General features: G+C 36.9%; 1 protein-coding gene across 1 annotated transcript in view; it reads left to right on the top strand.

The window, feature by feature from the left end:
* Positions 1-4,190: 4,190 nt before the first annotated feature.
* LOC145985056 (uncharacterized) overlaps positions 4,191-17,197 on the top strand; it is a 58,859-nt gene continuing 45,852 nt past the window's right edge. The window contains exon 1 of the mRNA XM_083118588.1: positions 4,191-6,239. Within this exon, the coding sequence (XP_082974714.1) occupies positions 4,221-6,239 (2,019 nt within the window). The 5' untranslated portion in view covers positions 4,191-4,220. The remainder of the gene's footprint in view (positions 6,240-17,197) is intronic.

The raw sequence follows: 17,197 nt of genomic DNA, 5'->3' as shown, positions 1-17,197 counted from the left end.
TGTATTTTTTTTGTCTTCATGAAAATGGAGGGGGAAAGGTGGGTAAAGGTACTTCTCTCTTGCGGCTCTTTTCAACGTCAAATTTTTGCCGACAAAGGAAGACCGGCTTTGTTGTTCTGTTGTTACATTGGTCATACGGCAATGATGCAAATATTTTTCTGTTTCTTACATGCGAGCGATAATTTCTATGTGCATTTTGAACTTTTCATATCCTTTTTTTCGGGGGTGGGGGGGGGAGAAACCCCTTTTTTTAAAAAAAGAATTCAGGGGATTTCCCCCCTTTCACCCTTCATATGTGCGCCGAATGTGAATAAATTATATATCATCTGAATCTGTGATTCATTCTGCGTACAACGGTATATCGTTCATATCTCCAGGGCAAATAGTCTCTGAGCTAAAGTTATTTCAAGGTACCACTGCATTTTGAAGCTTGAATCAGTGGCGTGCCGACAATTCCTTTTGGGGGTATAACTCAAGTTACATTGGTCATATGATAATAATGCAAATATTTTTGTGTTCCTTACATATTAGCGATCATTTCCATATGCATGTCGACACTGTCATGTACTTTTTGCTTGAGGGGAGGGTGGGGGAACACAATTTTTTTCCCCGAAATTTTGGAATTTTGAGAGTTAGTCCCCTCCCCCTCGCCACATATACGCCGAATTTGCAAAAATTTCATATAGTCTGAATCTCTGGTTCATTCCGCGTACAACGGTATATCACTCATCTCTCTAGGGCAATTAGCTTCCGATCTACACTTATTTAATTGAAACTCTGCATTTTGCTCAAAATCGGCTCGGTACCCAGAGGCTTACTTGTGAAAAAGGTCTTGGGCGTCAAAAGGTTAAATACCTAAACTTGCATTTATTGTCGAATAACAGATAAAGTCGTATAATGTTTTTTTTTTTTTTACTGAAGCCTAAGTGGGCAAATGAAATGCTTTGTGAACCTGACATCGTGGTCAAGACGGTATGATAACATCCCAAGATGCCAATGGTCCTGGGTTCGCCTCTCGTCAAAGGCATTTTTTTTTACAGTGCCAACTAGTATATACCTAAGATGGAATTAATTACACATATTGACACGACTGTTATTTTTTAATAAAAATGTAATGGGTTTGAAAGTAACTATTCGATATTAAACTTCTTACAAAATGTGGAACGATACATACAGTTCTTGCTTTGCAAATCACGCAAGATCAAGAAGCAGTGGAACGTTAATGTTGAAATTCTTAGCAACCAAGTCAAAAATTCCAGCTTTTTTGGAAATATATATATATATATATATATATATATATATATATATATATATATATATAATTGGTTGAGTTATGAATAGAATTCCAATTTTTAAAACGAAAAGTAGCTAAGAACATATTAGGTTATATGAGTCGACAGAATTAGTCCAGATCTTAACATTATAATTGTGTTGTAAAATCTGTAGCTGTATATAAGAATCAGACTGAGAGATGGCATGGCATGGGTTTGAGTCTGCCTGGGTTCAATAGCTGGGTTCTCGGCCTGTGTATACGGCTGGTGGCAAACCCACCATCGTGAGGAAATTGGGGAGCTACGAGTGAGTAGCGTAACCTGGTCTCGGAAATATTCTACAACTGCTGGGGGTTCAACGTGCTGACCCCATGTCACCCCAATAGCGGTTGAAGTTCTCCACACCTCTATGTAGGATTGTGGGAGGGAGACAGGCAGTCAGTTGGGAGATAGGCCAAGGCCCTTCGAGGTCTGTTGCACCATGGGTTATTTATTTATTTATTTAAGAAGGAAAAATCTAAGGTTCTTTTCGAAATTAGCAGGTGAAATCATGGATTAAAAATGCATGTGGTATGCACTTCCTACATCCCATTATCCCATGTATTCGAGATTCTGTGGACACAGATATATCACTGTATAAATGCAGATTCGAACACACACATGTTGGTGCCTATTTGGCAACTAAAAAAAAAAAACAATTCTGTAACCGGGCTTGAACATGCATCCTTTAGATTGTGAAGCCGTAACACTAACCACTCACCTACGCCTTTATTTATAAGTATTTATTTACTTATCATGTAAGTTTTCGAATTGTTTCACTACTGGCGACGCAAATTTCTACTCGCTTATTTTCTTTCAGACATAGTTGTTTTTCCAGACCGATAAATTTTTTTTTGCCTTTTGCCACCCACGGAGATCCTTATGGAATGCATTATTGAAACGTAACTCCCAGAAAAGAGAATATGTTAGTTTCAAAAAACTTGGAAGTGGGAATGGTGTGTTCAGTCACACATTTGACCTTAATAATTTTCATATTTGAAGTTTTGCTTTCAACAGAGCATTTTCTTTCTGGACAGATAGTACATATGATTTAACACAATAGTTTCTGGGGTCGTTAACCCACTGTACCCCCTCGAGAATTATGTCGATTTTTTTTATTGACAGAGTTAAATGTTTTACACAATATAAAATTGGTTCCAGTATGCAGAAAACACAAATAACAGATATTTGATCCCAAAGTATGGCCGGCATAAGTAAAAACCTTCCATCTCTGAGCAATTTTGCTGCTTTTTATTAGTAAGATCCTCTTTTATGCACACTAATATAGCCAAATAACATGTTGGAAATTGCTGTCATCTTCAAACCTAACAACGTTAATTTTTAGTTGCTGTTGTAGAATGTCATGTTGTGTGCTATATTCACTTGTGTGAAGCATTGGGGCTATTCTACTTCACAATAAGGTAACAGACATACTTTATTTCACAAAAACACAGCTCCACAAGCTATTCATAAACCATGCAAAATTGTACTTTCTCAAGGGGGTACAGAGTTCTTACCCCTGTGCTTACCTAACATAAAACTTAATAGGAGGGAAGAAATTTTATTGAATTGTAAGTGCTAAATTAACAGCAATGTTATACTTAATATGCAACTTGACAATTTTTATTACATTTCTATATTGTAATGTTTGTAGCGAGATTAGTTTTACAAATTCCCAAGGAGGGGAGGGTATTTTTTAGTCTGTGGTAGAGGACCTTTAGGGCAGAAAGCTGATATTGTGCACCATTAAAGTTAATGAATGGGAAAATATTTTTCAGCTATACATTTTTATTGGTAAATTGTATGGAACCCTTAAAGTTAAAAGAGAACTATGTAATTTCAAGAGTTTTGTCCCGAAATGATCTTTACAATAAAGGAAGAAAAATTAATATCTAACTATCTATTCAAATGTTACAAGCTAAAAACTTTTTACATTTTCCAATATGGCAGCTCAAAGTGCATTCTGCTGATTTCTATAGTGCTTAAAATCACTAATTAGATATGAATAATAAAGATGACAAGTTTCATACTTTTACATATAAAATGCACAATTTTGTTAAAATTGCAGCTTTAGCCAACAGATAATTTATTGTTTGTGTTACTCTCACCACAGGAAGCTGTTTGCTAACTAAATACTTTATTGCCAGCTTGTGATAAAGATGGTGGGTTAAATGGCTGCATAATTTGACATGGAGTGGCCCAGAAAAAATATTCTGCTTCTATAAGTTGAGATAGTGGATACTACTTGGTATTTGAACCCAGCACTTCCAGCACAGTGGCTGTACTCATCTCAGAATCAACAAGTCTCTATTTATGAAGAGACAGCATCACACTTTTGGGACAAACTGTTTCCACAAGATAATTCAAAACACATCCAACAATTTTTGTTATCTGATTCATTGGTGTAGTTAGCATTTTTACCACAGAGGAGGGAAGGGGCAGAACTTGTTATAATTCCATCACTTTTCTCAACCAAAGGTTCTGAATTAGAATAACCTCATGTCTGTATTGCTAGCATGATTCCTTCCTTATTATTTGAAAATGACAAAGTTTACATACACTAGAAAATTTCTCAAGTGACTGCCAGAAATTTTCCCTCCTATTCTTCAACATTACTTGAAGCATGAGCTGTTCTGCCCCTTCTCCAGCTAAGACTGTGCTTAATTTAAGCTCTCCTCCAAAAAAATGAACTAAAGAAATAACCAGATATATTAGGTACCTTTCTCAAATGCAGTACTTGAATGCAAGGGAAAAAGAGATACCATTACTACAAAGTTCCAAGATTGCTTAGGAAGACAGTATTTTTTTTTATAAACAGTGTTATTGTAAATTAGAAACAAACTATTTTCATTAATGATAATATTCTTTTCTTTATAGAGATGTGGCAGTGGGGGATGAAATCATTACAAAATGGCAGTGTCTACTGATATGCTTTTTGATGATGTTATCAAAATTCAGAAATCATTGCAAGAGATTGAAGCTGAGGAATTAATAGATGCAAATGTTATATTTGAGAAACTAGAAACATCGATCCATTTAGAAGATCGAGTTTCAGTTGTTCTGAATCAAATATTGCAGGAATTAGGTGTACCACACAAAAGTAAGGATGCAGTCTTATCTCCTGGAAATGTGGAATTGGAGGGAAATGAGGTTAAGAATCCCGAGTTAAGTGTTATTGAAATTTCGGATGATAGTGATGAAGAAACTAAAAATTCTTCTTCCAAGGATAATGCAAGTGAAAGTCAGCTAAGTTGTGTAGTGGAAAATCAATCTAGCACCAAGAACCTTTGCAATAATGAAAATAATGATGAAGTAAATTGTCATCCGAATGCTCCACTTTCTAAGCAGTCAGGCTGTGTCGATCTAAGTGATTCTACTTCTCAGAGCGCCAGTCCAGGAGTACTTCTTTTTGATGTTAATAACAATGATCCTAACAATAACACAGAATTCAATGCACCAGGAAGTTCTCAGCCATCAAGTAGTGCAGAGACAGAAGTAACAAAATTACCTGCTGCGGAAGGAAGTATCTGTGATCCGGTAGAAGTACCTGATTTTTCAAAAGAAGTGATAATAGTTGGTGATGTTTCGGATGGCAGCAGGGATGCATATCAAGACATTCATGAACAATTGTTACAAGAGGCAAGACGAATTTATCACAAAATTCCTCAAGAGAGCTTTGAAGAGATATATGCTTATTTAGAAGCAAATATTGATGCCCAAAATAGACACGAAGTAGTTTTGAATGAATTTCTTCATAGACAGAAACGTTTTAATGATATAAACTTGGCTGACGAAGAATATGTAGATTTAACCAACAGTCCACGTGCATCCCAAGAATTACATGAACATAATCAAACTGTCTCTGTGCAGTTAGCTACTGGCAACCCAACAGATGAAGGAAATCCAGACGGTGTGTCAAGTGATGTTACTTCTGGGAAGAGAAAACCATTTTCTGATAATGGTTCGTCACCTAGTAAGAAAGCCAAAGTAAACGATGATGAAGGAACGTCCACAGAAGCAGGTAGTGTTGAAGATTTACAGTGTGTTCAGCAGGAAAACGAAGTTGACAAACAGCTTCAGCTTCTTTGGGAGATGTTTCCAAACATAGAGCCAGCTTATCTGCAACAGAGGTATGCGAATCTTCAAAATTCTGGAACATTCCAAGAACTCATTTCAGAATTACTTGAACATGATTCAAATTCTAAATTGAAAGATAATGATCCACTGCAGTTACAAGAAGCAACTGTAGAAGTACTGGAGAATGGTCCTGATTTGAGTGCTTGGGGAATTGTTGATGACCCATTACATTTAGATGCTACAGCTACTCATCCAGATAGAAACTTGGAATTGGATGTTGATGGAGAAAACGGAGATGCTACACCATTTTTTGATATGGAAGAAGAGGAAGAAGAACATATTGTGGAAGAATCATTAACAGACAAGCAGCATGAAATGCTTGTCCAGATATTGCCTAATGTTGATCCTGATTATTTACGTGAAGTCTGTATCAAATCAAATGGCAATGAGGATGAATTGAAGAAAATTGTTACTGAGATACTAGAAGGCAAAGCTTGTCCAACACGTAAGGATGCTGAGAAACGTAAAGAAATTGAAAATATTCGCTCAAAATTTTTACAAAATTTTGACATTAAAGCCTTTCTAGAAGTATTTCCAGAACCCATTAAATTCTTCTCTGATGAGAAAAGGATTGCTAATAAGTCATATCAGGAACATGTTCATGCCTATCTGAAAGGAAGATATAGATGTGTGCCCGATAAAAACATTACTAAATCATTAAAAAAACACAACTATCTTTTGTATCCCACTGTAAAGGAATTAAATGCCTTCAAAGGAAGGGGAAATCGGAGACCCAGACAGGATTGGGATTGCAGAATGCCTGAAAATGTGAATATTCCATTCCTTCATGAGGTAAGTACAGTTTTTAATGTGATTCTGAGTAATATATTGTGGCTTGGTGTGCGTATTACTCACTCTATAGTATAAACAATACTGAAAATAGTATAAAATTAGTTTAAAAAGCTACTTACGTAAGTGAGTATAGAATTGTCGAGGAACGACGTTTCAGGGTACAACTGCCCCCTTCATCAGGTTCACAATTCTTTCTAAGCACTAAAACATAATGCTACGTTGTAAAGTGCAGTATGAGGATTAGGTTGAGGGTTGGGTTATAAACAGTCCTTTACATAATTCGATTAAAAAGAACCCCACTATTTAAAAGACCCATTAAAAACGAAAACACCAGTATCCATTAAGATCTCTTAGAAAAGGGAACTCGTAAAAATGATAAAAACACACACGATTGCACATCTGGCACCATGTTCTTACATGCATGCTTCTACCAGTCTGTCCTATATACTCTTTTCCACGTTCGCATGTAATTTTGTATACACCTTTAAATCCCTCCGGGTTTCCTTTCCCTTTATCCCCCTTTTTATACTCAGTAAAATGTTTTTCCAAATTTCGGGGGAAGGGGGGCTTCATCCCACATTTAATCCCATATTCCCGTACCGTTTTTTCAATTTTCTCCGATACCCCTTTGAAATATGGGATTCCAACAAAACTAACTATCCCCTTACTTTTTTCTTCCTCTTTCCCAATTTTCTCATTTGTGTCTACGTTTGTCTCTCTTTTGATAATTTTCTGTACTTTCCTGGCTATCCTATTCAATTCAAGTTGGTGAACCCATTCTTTCTTCCCACCTCCATAATCCATTCTACTTTCTTTTCTTTTTCATCATCTTTGTTGCATAGTCTTCCTGCTCTAATGAAGAAATTAAGAAAAACATTTGTTTTTATTTTCCCGGGATGTTATGATTTTTTATTTATGTACATGTCACCGGCAAGGGAATATGGGATTAAATGTGGGATGAAGGCCCCCCCCCCCGAAATTTGGAAAAAAACATTTTACTGGGTATAAAAAGGGGGATAAAGGGAAAGGAAACCCCGAGGAATTTAAGGGTGTATACAGAATTACATACGAATGTGGAAAAGAGTATATAGGACAGACGGGTAGAAAGATTCATGTAAGACCATGATGATGACATTAGAGAATGGGTCCCCAAAACCGGGCTAACAGAGCATATAATCAGGAGCGGGCATAAAATTATCAAGAAGGAGGTTATCAGAAAAGAAGGGAATAAATTGAACAGAAATGTTTATGAGGCTGCAAATATTGGAATGGGGAGGAATGTAAAACTTAATCAGGATGATGGTAATTTGGAAGAGGAATGGGTGAGGCTTTTCAAAAAGTGGGACAAAGCAACGAAAAAAGAACCTAACATTGGATTCCATGTTACTCCGGAGGTCGTCAGAGCTGCCTTGAGTTCGTGCTGGAATGGTGACTTAAATGGAGGGGAGAGTAGGACAGGGATAGAGGGGAAATAGCTTTCACCTCTTCTCGGATCGAAGTTGTTTCACCAGTGCCAGCTGTGCAATCATGCGTGTTTTCATCATTTTTACGAGTTCCCTTTTCTAAGAGATCTTAATGGATACTGGTGTTTTCATTTTTAATTGGTCTTTTAAATAGTAGTTGTTTTTTTTTAAAATTGAAATATGTAAAGGACTGTTGTTAAGAGTTTTTAACCCAACCCTCTACCTAATCCTCATATTACACTTTACAACGTAGCTTTATGTTTTAGTGCTTAGAAAGAATTGTGAACCTGATAAAGGGGGCAGTTGTTCCCTGAAACATCGTTCCTCGACAATTCTATACTCACTTACGTAAGTAGTTTTTTAAACAAATTTTATACTATTTTTAGTATTGTTTAGATTCTGAGTAATATTTTGAAGCTTGAAATTGTACTCCTGCATCAGTTCTGCATATTCATGAAGGTTCTCATATGATTTCCTCTCTTTAGGAGATCAACAGTTTTGAGGACTGGCTACTGAGACATAAAAATATGGCAATAGGAATATCACCTAACCCAAATATGTAAATACAAGAATTGTCAGTGAATTTAATTTTTTGAACTGTTCCTTAGCTCTTGAGGAAGATGCAAGAATTTGGACTGACATAATAGTTCTTGTAAAATTAAAGATTTATTTTTCAAAAAAATAAGCTCTCATCCGTTAGAATTCCAAGTTGGAATTCGAACAGTGTCATTGCTTGTAGCTCTGCTAATGTTTCGGAGATCATGTTTTTATTGCAACAAGATCCTTGAAGTGTGTCACTAGTAATTTATAAGTGGCCATATGTGGCCGTGCGGTCTAAGGCACTGTACTTTGAGCTCCAACTGAGGAACGGCATGGGTTCGAGTCCCCCTAGGTTTCGAGCTGTGTATAGGACCAGTGGTAACCACCATCATAAGGAAATTGGGGCACTACGAGTGAGTAGCGTAACCCGGTCATGGATATATTCTATAATGGTTGGGGTGCTATGTGCTGACCCCATATCACCCCATTAGTGGTTGAAGATCTCCCCACCTCTAGCTAGGATTGTGGGACGGAGGTGCAGTCGGGAGATAGGCCAAGGCCCTTACGGGCTGTAAAGCCATGGGTTATTATATGAGGAGGTAGATTAAATACTAATTTTTTTAAATGAATTTTAAAAGTGTGAATATTTGCCTCCAATTATCTTGTCAAAACATGTGGTTTGCAAGTGTCAGACAATCTGTCCGTGCCTGACTAGAAATGTCTAGATTTTATTTCACAGCTGAGTGATGAATTATGGGAAGGGGGGAGAGAGAGTGTGGTGTTTCTGGCAGTATTACCTGCCTGACTGTGGTTGTGAAAATAAGATGTTTCTTTGATGGAATCAATGACCAATACAGTAGGCACTACAGTCCCATTGTTGGTTCTGTTCAGAGGAAGGGTGATTTAAGCAGTATTAACTGAAGAAGCACAAGGGATTTGGAATAAAGATGTTTGAAGTCTCTGATTCATCAGAATATACTTACATCTTGAAAGTATACCTGGGGAAAAACAGACATTAGGATGGAGACAGAGACAAGGACCCATGAACTAGTCTTAGAACTGACCCAGAGGGTGAGAAATCTTGGTCACAAATTGTTTATGGACAACTTTTTCTCATATCTTGCAGTGTTGGACTAGTGTAATGTAACTACCATTTGTTGTTGCGAAGATATTAAATGTTATTAAAGGGGTGCAGAATTGCAAATTATGCACTGAAAACCGGTTGCTATTTTAGGCACTAGACTAGTGTTCTAATGGATTCTCACACTAAATAGCACATAACGCCCATTTGATGCTGATACACGGTATTGAGTTGTTGATATATGAGCTTGCTTACTTGTAAATTGACTCTCACTTTTACAAGAACTGTTGTCATTCCATGTTACAGTGTGCTTTCATATCCACAGGGGTGGTAAATGTTCAGTAAAAGTCAGTTTTTAATCGTAGTCTGAAATTTGCTAGTGTTTTAAAAAAATGCTCAGTAAAGTCAGTTGTTTGTTTGCTTGACTGCAATTTGTAATTTTTAAAAATTTTTGTTACTCCTTTACAACTTTCCAGTGAGTTTTTTTAAACAATTTTGACTAAAGGTAAGGCATATTTTGTACTATTTCTCCTACCAGTCATGATGGCATTTCTTGAGTACAATGGAACCTCGAATTTACATTTTTAGAGGAGCAAGGTGAAAGAACTTAAAATGCGGGAAAATGTATAATCCTGGAAAATCTTATAGCATTTTTGATGTACAGTATGCGCCAAAATATACAGTACTGAACGCGTTCGAGGTGCGCGAGTTTCAGTACTGTATATTTTGGCACATACCGTATTTGGACCATGAAGATTGAATGTACTGGATGTCCACCATGAGACTCCAACATTTTAAACCAAGATAGTGGGAAGGAAAATTTGTATAGCATCATTACTTCATGAAAATGATAATGTAACGCACAAAGTTTTCAGTGTAACTCACAAAATTCAGTTCAGTACACTTGCACATGGGTGCCTTTGGTGGCACGAAGAATGTCTAACCTGTAGTCAATTTCACCTCAAATGCTGGTCAACACTTGGCAGGAGCTTGAGTATCGTTTGGATTTACAGATGTTTTAAGTCCAGTATGTAGTTAACTCTTGTAGCGTACACCCTGTCTTTGACATACCTGCATAAGAAAAAATGTAAATGGATTGTTTCTAGATCCCATGACAGAATGTGCGCATACTCATTTAGAATTTCCATTTTAGAAGCAATTTGTTTTAGCATCACTGTGATTCTAGCGTGAACTACAACATTAGCACGTAAATGTTTTGAGTTTCTGCTTCTGCTCCTATTGGAATCAACAGTATGACCTGAAATGAAAAAGAAATAAACTTTCAAAATGGTGGAGTCTCATGGTGGACGTGATGTATAATGCTGGAAAATGTAAAATGGGGGTTCCACTGTATTAGCTTTCTTCAATTTCCGAAAGGTTTTAATATTACTGCCTCATAGCCACATTTCATACTGTATTATTTTATATGGAGAAAATGATAAAGTGCAGAAAACAAGATTATTAATAATAGTTTTTAAGCTAAAACCAAAGTCAAACTTAATGTAAAGACATCTGTTAATATCGGCTATGTGCTAGTTTTTTTTTTATTTTTTATTATTGCCTTACATAATTTTGTACTACAATGAAAACATTGTTTTATTGTAGTCAAAAAAAAAAAAATATGTGATGGTTGGCTGTGAAGATGATGGAGGCCAGAAAATAATTTGTAACAAATTAAATCCTATGTTAACTTTTAGGATGATGCTTTATTGATATGGTGTAAATAAATTGGTCACTTTTGTGTTATTTTGGTCAGTGAAATCAGTTATTTTGATCACTTCACTAGTTTTCACCCCTGTATCCAATGTAAATACATAGATAACCATTGCTACACTGTCAGATTGGAAATATTCAGACCAATGAAAATAATAAATGTGGAACTTCAATCTAACTTACAAATTGTTTCTTAGTTCTTGAGAGATGTAGCTGTATTACATTAAAAAACTGGAGTCCGAAATATTCCAACCTTAGATCATCCATCCCGGGAATTAACCCAGTTCTCCCACATGGCAGTCAGATGCACACCTGACTAGACCACCACAGCTCCCAAGAAATGAAGCATTTAGCAACACACCTGGACATCACTTGATCCCATGTACATCTTCTAGGTTTGTGACCTATTCCTGCATTGACCTCTTTTTTTTTTTTCACTACCGCCCTTGCTTCTTCTTTCCCACACACTATTTATCCTTTCTGTGAAATTTCATTAAACCACTTCCTAAATGTTTCACTGCACCCCCAGTTGTTCATTTCACCATTTATTGTTGCTCCTTCCACACACCTTTTCATCCTTCTTTACTAATTATTTTTAAAAATCATATCCATTCCACTTTTACTCCTTTGTGTTCATCTCTTGACTTTAAATGCCAAAAGGTATAACTACTGGCATCCTGCCACTCCATGCTGTAACATGGCCATTGTTGCCAATATATTCATGTCATATGTTTTACTGAATTGCTTTCCACATTGCAAGAATTCTTTCACTGGTACTTTCTCTGTTTGCTTTTGAACATTCAGCACCATCTCCCTTGCATCTGAACATAAAGCTCTGCCATGTTGAAAATCTCCTAGAAGCACAACAAACAAAAATCTATGTCGCCCATGTGTTCTTAGTCACACAGTGGCAGTAAAGGGTGAAAACTAACATGCAGAGACCATTGACCCTTTCTACAGGAGAGCAGCATACTTTGGTAACAATGGTGGCCGATGTTGGTTTCCACTGACACAGCATCTTTTGGCAACCTTTTGCCAGATAGTATGCAATATTTTTTGGTATTTCTCCTTTGCATCCTGTACTTCAGTTTTTCACACTCAATTTCTTCTATCTTGTTCCTTCCTTCGCTTATATTTTTTTCATCTCACATCTGCTAGTAACCTGTAGTCGCTGCCAAAGTTCTTACTGGGTATTACTTTCGTTCGGAAGTAGCATGCACTTTTAGTGGTGCAATTGTATCATTGCTATATAATTCTTGTAACCTTGTAGAAATAAAATGTTGCTACATTTTTCTTGGTGTCTTGAGGTAAATTTTACACATCACAACATTGTCAAAAAATTGTCAACAGTATGCAATAGGTTCAAAAAGAGCAAGTCTATTACAAGATAATGGCAATCCAGATAATAGATCCCAGATTTAGTTTAGTGATTAGTATTTGATTAATTGTAATGTCCAGATAATCAACTGACATATCAATATAATCTGGTTGACACTAGATACATTGTTTGATATATAATAACTAAAGTCCTGATTTCCATGCACACACAAACAGCAAAATATGCACGAAAAATATCAAAAATATGCACTAAGATATGCATGAACAATATACAATTAATTTTTTTTTCAAACATCGTACCTTAATGACCTCTGTTGCAATGAACTATGAACATCTTCCTTAGGTTTTCTTCTGTAAACCATCTGTGTTTATCAGTGAGAAACGTTTTGTAGATCGAGAAGTTCCATTCTACTTCAGCAGAAGTCACTGGTGCATGTGAGAAACACCAAACTTCCACCTCTGTTAGGTCCTCTTCCAAGTCCACATTTTCACCATTCAGTACATTTGCAATGTCACAGATTGTTCTGTACCTGGGATTTTTGTCTAATGCTTGGCGAACTTTTTCTGACTCTATTTTGGCAACACCGTGAGTTTCACTGGACAAAGTTTGCGATACTTTGCCCAACAAGGACAGTGAATGCTGCAAAGGAACTCTAACTGTGTAATAATTGCAGGTAAACTCGAGAAGTGGTTGTGTATGTACTTAATTTCGTTCTCCATGCCACTTCTAGAGAAACATTTCTGTGACACACAAATAGCAGCTGCATCTTCTGGTTTTAGTGAGTCTATGACTGCCTTCACTTCATTGAAATTTTCTGCATAATATGACACAGCTTCTAGCCACGAGCCCCATTGAGTTAATACCGGTTGCAGAGGTAACGGAACATTTTTTGCCAGTTCGCGAAGGAGCTTTCACAAATACTTTCTTTACAGTTGATACAAGTGCATCTACTTCCGGGTATTGGTATCTGATTACACTGCACAACACGAAATTTGTCCTTTAGATGAAAATGTGTGATTGTAATGTATTTGTGCATGACAAAAACGAATCTGCAATTTGTTTCCGTGAATCACATATAATTTAGCCAAAAATACAAAATTTGAAAGTTACATAAGAAATGTAAGGTACAATAGCCGAAAGTGTGTTTCTCCTGTGTTACAAAGAATGAGTGCTCCAAATTATACATTGGTATGACAGGATAAGGTGTATGCAAGAAGGTTACATGAAATACTGTTGCTTCCTCTGTGAGTGGGACAGAGATAATCATTATGTCCGTAAACACTGGCCGCTACTACAGACATCAAGAACATATCACGAGATCTGATTGAGAAGCCCCAAAATGTGGGATGTGGCAACGAGAGACAAGTTATTTTAATATAATCAATCAATCAGAATGTATTTCTGCCCCATTACACATCAAGCTAGGTTTGTTGAGAATCTTCGTCAAAGCACTAGGCCGAGAAGGCCAAGCTTTCAGGTACCTCTGGACGAAATTCCCACTCTTAAGTGAGGCAAAGGTTAAGGAAGGTGTGTTTGTTGGCACACAGATTAGAGCCAGTTGATTCTACACTTTCTGCCCCAGCAAATGCAATATGGCAGGCATTCAAGTTGGTGTGTTAGTTTCCTGGGTAATGTCAAAGCACACAAATACGAATCACTGTTTGTGACATGGTGCACTGATTCCATATCATGGGATGCCACATGTACTTCAAATTACACTTCCTGGACTCACATGTGGGATTTTCCCTGAAAAACCTGTGAGCAGTCAGTGATGAACATGGGGAAAGGTTCCACCAGAACATTTCTGTGTTTGAAAAGTGGTTTGAACGGCAGTATTCTTGCTGACTATTGTTGGTCTGTCATCAGAGAGACCGTTACAGATATGTACAAGCGTAAATGCTCCACAATGTCATGTTTGTAGTTATTGTTACTGTGCTTTCTTACTGTACAGTGTATTGTAATATGCCTTTCACACATGCATCAGGTGGCTGTCCAATAAAAATGATGCGTGATAGAAACATACGGTTTTCACACTTCAATTCTGTATCCTGTATTTAGTCCGAATCACATGATTTCATCTAAAGGACAGAAAATGTCTTCAAATTTGTTGTGCAGTGTTATTTCTGCTACGCGATGAAGACCGTGTGAAAGACAAGTCAGATGGACTAATTTAGGATACAACACTTTTAAACCAGATGCTGCTTTGACAATGTACGGGGCCATGTCAGTAACACATTGTGATACTGGATGTGATCTGGCCACAACAAAGTTTACGAATCGTTAAAGAATTTGGCAATTGTGGAATGATTCACTTTCTCAAACATCTCGATATTCAGTAAGTAGGGTTTACCACTCGCCTTCATTGTACCAACAACAGAATTGCAAACACAGCGGCTGCTGCGTCAATAGACTCATCGATAGACACCCATATTTTCTCGTGCTTCAACACTTCCCGAATTTCTCCCATGACCTCATTAAAACAAACAGGCACATAGTTTTTACGTAGTGTTGATTCATCTGGCACCTTCTTTCCCCTGTACTTTTCAAGGAAACCTCATAGATGGGCATTGCTCAGTTTCCACAAAGGAATATTAGCACTCACAAATGCAGAACACAGATCTACATAGAATGTATCACTTACTGCGCATTCAGATGTTGAATTAGTGGACGCGGTAGTAAGCAGTTGTTGTTTACTGCGCGATCTTCTCTGAAGCTTCCCTGTGTCTTGCTGTATTGACATGTTGAGTAACTTGACATTTCTTCTCTGCTGAAACTCTTCTTTCACGCACCACACAGAACAAAACTGACCCATCTTCTGTAAATACACTACTTCCAAATTCTTGTACTTATTTATGTAACAATACCGCCTTACTTGATTTTTCAGATGGCATGTTTAACAGAACACAAAATAACACTTACATGTTCCTGAACTCCTTTGATACTGTCAACAGAAACCCTTTCCACATAGTTGCCAAGTTGTGAGAAAGGCTTCTCACTAGTTGACAGTTGTAAAAGCATCAGAAGGTGCTAGATCGCTGTTGTTTAAAAAGCACTACATAAAATGCTGAAAACAAACTTTAAAAATTATAGTGTATATTAAATTGGTATGTTCGCCATTCGGTTATCGCCATGCAGTCAAAAGTGACTTTACCAATGATTGTGGGCGACAAACTCAATGCTATTTTCTCTTGATAGACTATGAAATATGCTAGTATGTAGCAATAAAATTTGAAATACCCTTACCCTGTAAAGTTTGAGAAATATGCATGCAAAACAAAATTCACTCAAAATATGCACTTATATGCGCTATCATATGCGTCTCAAAAGACTTTACATCGGAAAGAAAAAAATATTTTCCATAAGTTTTTGCATGCTACATGAAACATGCATTTTGCATAGAAATCCATGCTCTAATAATAACTGAATACACAGAAGATGGGTATCCAAATACCTGGATAATTTAATTGGTGGATAACTATATATCCGTAGTGACAGTGACTGTCTCTGTATAATCCAACTGTCATTTACTTACCGAAATATCTTGACATCCAAATTGAGGATATCCAGCAAATACATTTCCAACCTTTGAATAATATAATAATTGTTTTATTCCATACAGCACCCAAATAGCCATGGGATATCTCATCTAATAGATATTTTTTGGATATTTGTGCCAAAGTTCTGGATATTCATATGTCCATCCAGGTGACACCCATAAGATATCCAGGAAGGATGTTTCATGGATTATTTTTGGATATGTTGTGGACATCTGGGCTATGTGTTTCATGTGATATCATTTATATTCTGGACTATAACTGGATCTAATTGCATATTTCCACACATACAGAGTTGAGCATGAAAAACTGGCATGCCTCATCTTTCCAGACATTCTCACTCACTTTGTCTGAAACTGTTTTTTTCCCTCCCTAATGCATTGCCACCTGTTCTTGTTATTAAGGCATTGTGTTTGGCATTGTTAACAAGCAAGTGTGTCCCGAAAAGATGCCATATTCAATTCCAGAGCGAGTGACCCTAATGAAGGCATACATGTGCACCAGCTGTATCAGGGAAACGCAGGAATTATTCATAGAAAAGTTTCTGCAGTTTCGTCCAGTATCAGTGAAAAGCACCATTCAGGATTTGGTGAAGAAATGGCACGTACCTGGATCTGTTGGAATTGCACCTTCATGTCTGCACTGCAAATTAATGAATCATGAAAAGAAGTCCTTGGAAGTCCACCACCAAACTGGCTCAACAAGTTCACAGGAGTAAGAGACCTTGTGGACATTTGAAATTCAAACCGTACTGAGTGACAAACTGACTTGAAGAAGTCCGACAAGAATAAACGTGCTCTTTTTAAACCAATGGTTGTTGAATATGTTTGAAAAGGGTCACTTGGACTCACTGATGTTCTTTATTATTATTATTATTTTTTCCTATATTTTTTATGACTAACAAGGATTGATTTCATCTGTCTGGTTAAAATAAATTGCCAGAACAGCAGGTACTAGGCAACCAAAAATCCTTATTAATTGCATGAGCAACTTCTACACAGCCAAAAGATCAGTGTGTGATGTGGTGTGTCTGCCACATGCGTTATTGGTCCAATATTCTTCGACTCCCACCAGTCTTGTCAACATGCGATGTGGGAACTTGAGTATAACATCGGGAATAGCTTCCACATCCTCATAATCACCACCATGGGATTGACATGTGTATATATGAACCTGCTAAGATGCACACAAAAGTGTTTGAATTCTGATGGTGGATATTTCCAGCATTTATTGTGAAGCTTAGTATTGAAATGTTGTTACTTTCAGTT

The sequence above is a fragment of the Lepisma saccharinum genome, chromosome 3, assembly GCF_977018435.1.
Source record: "Lepisma saccharinum chromosome 3, izLepSacc3.1, whole genome shotgun sequence".
NCBI lineage: Eukaryota > Metazoa > Arthropoda > Insecta > Zygentoma > Lepismatidae > Lepisma > Lepisma saccharinum.
The sequence above is the reverse complement of the archived record's forward strand: the minus strand, read 5'-3'. Positions and strand labels throughout refer to the sequence as shown.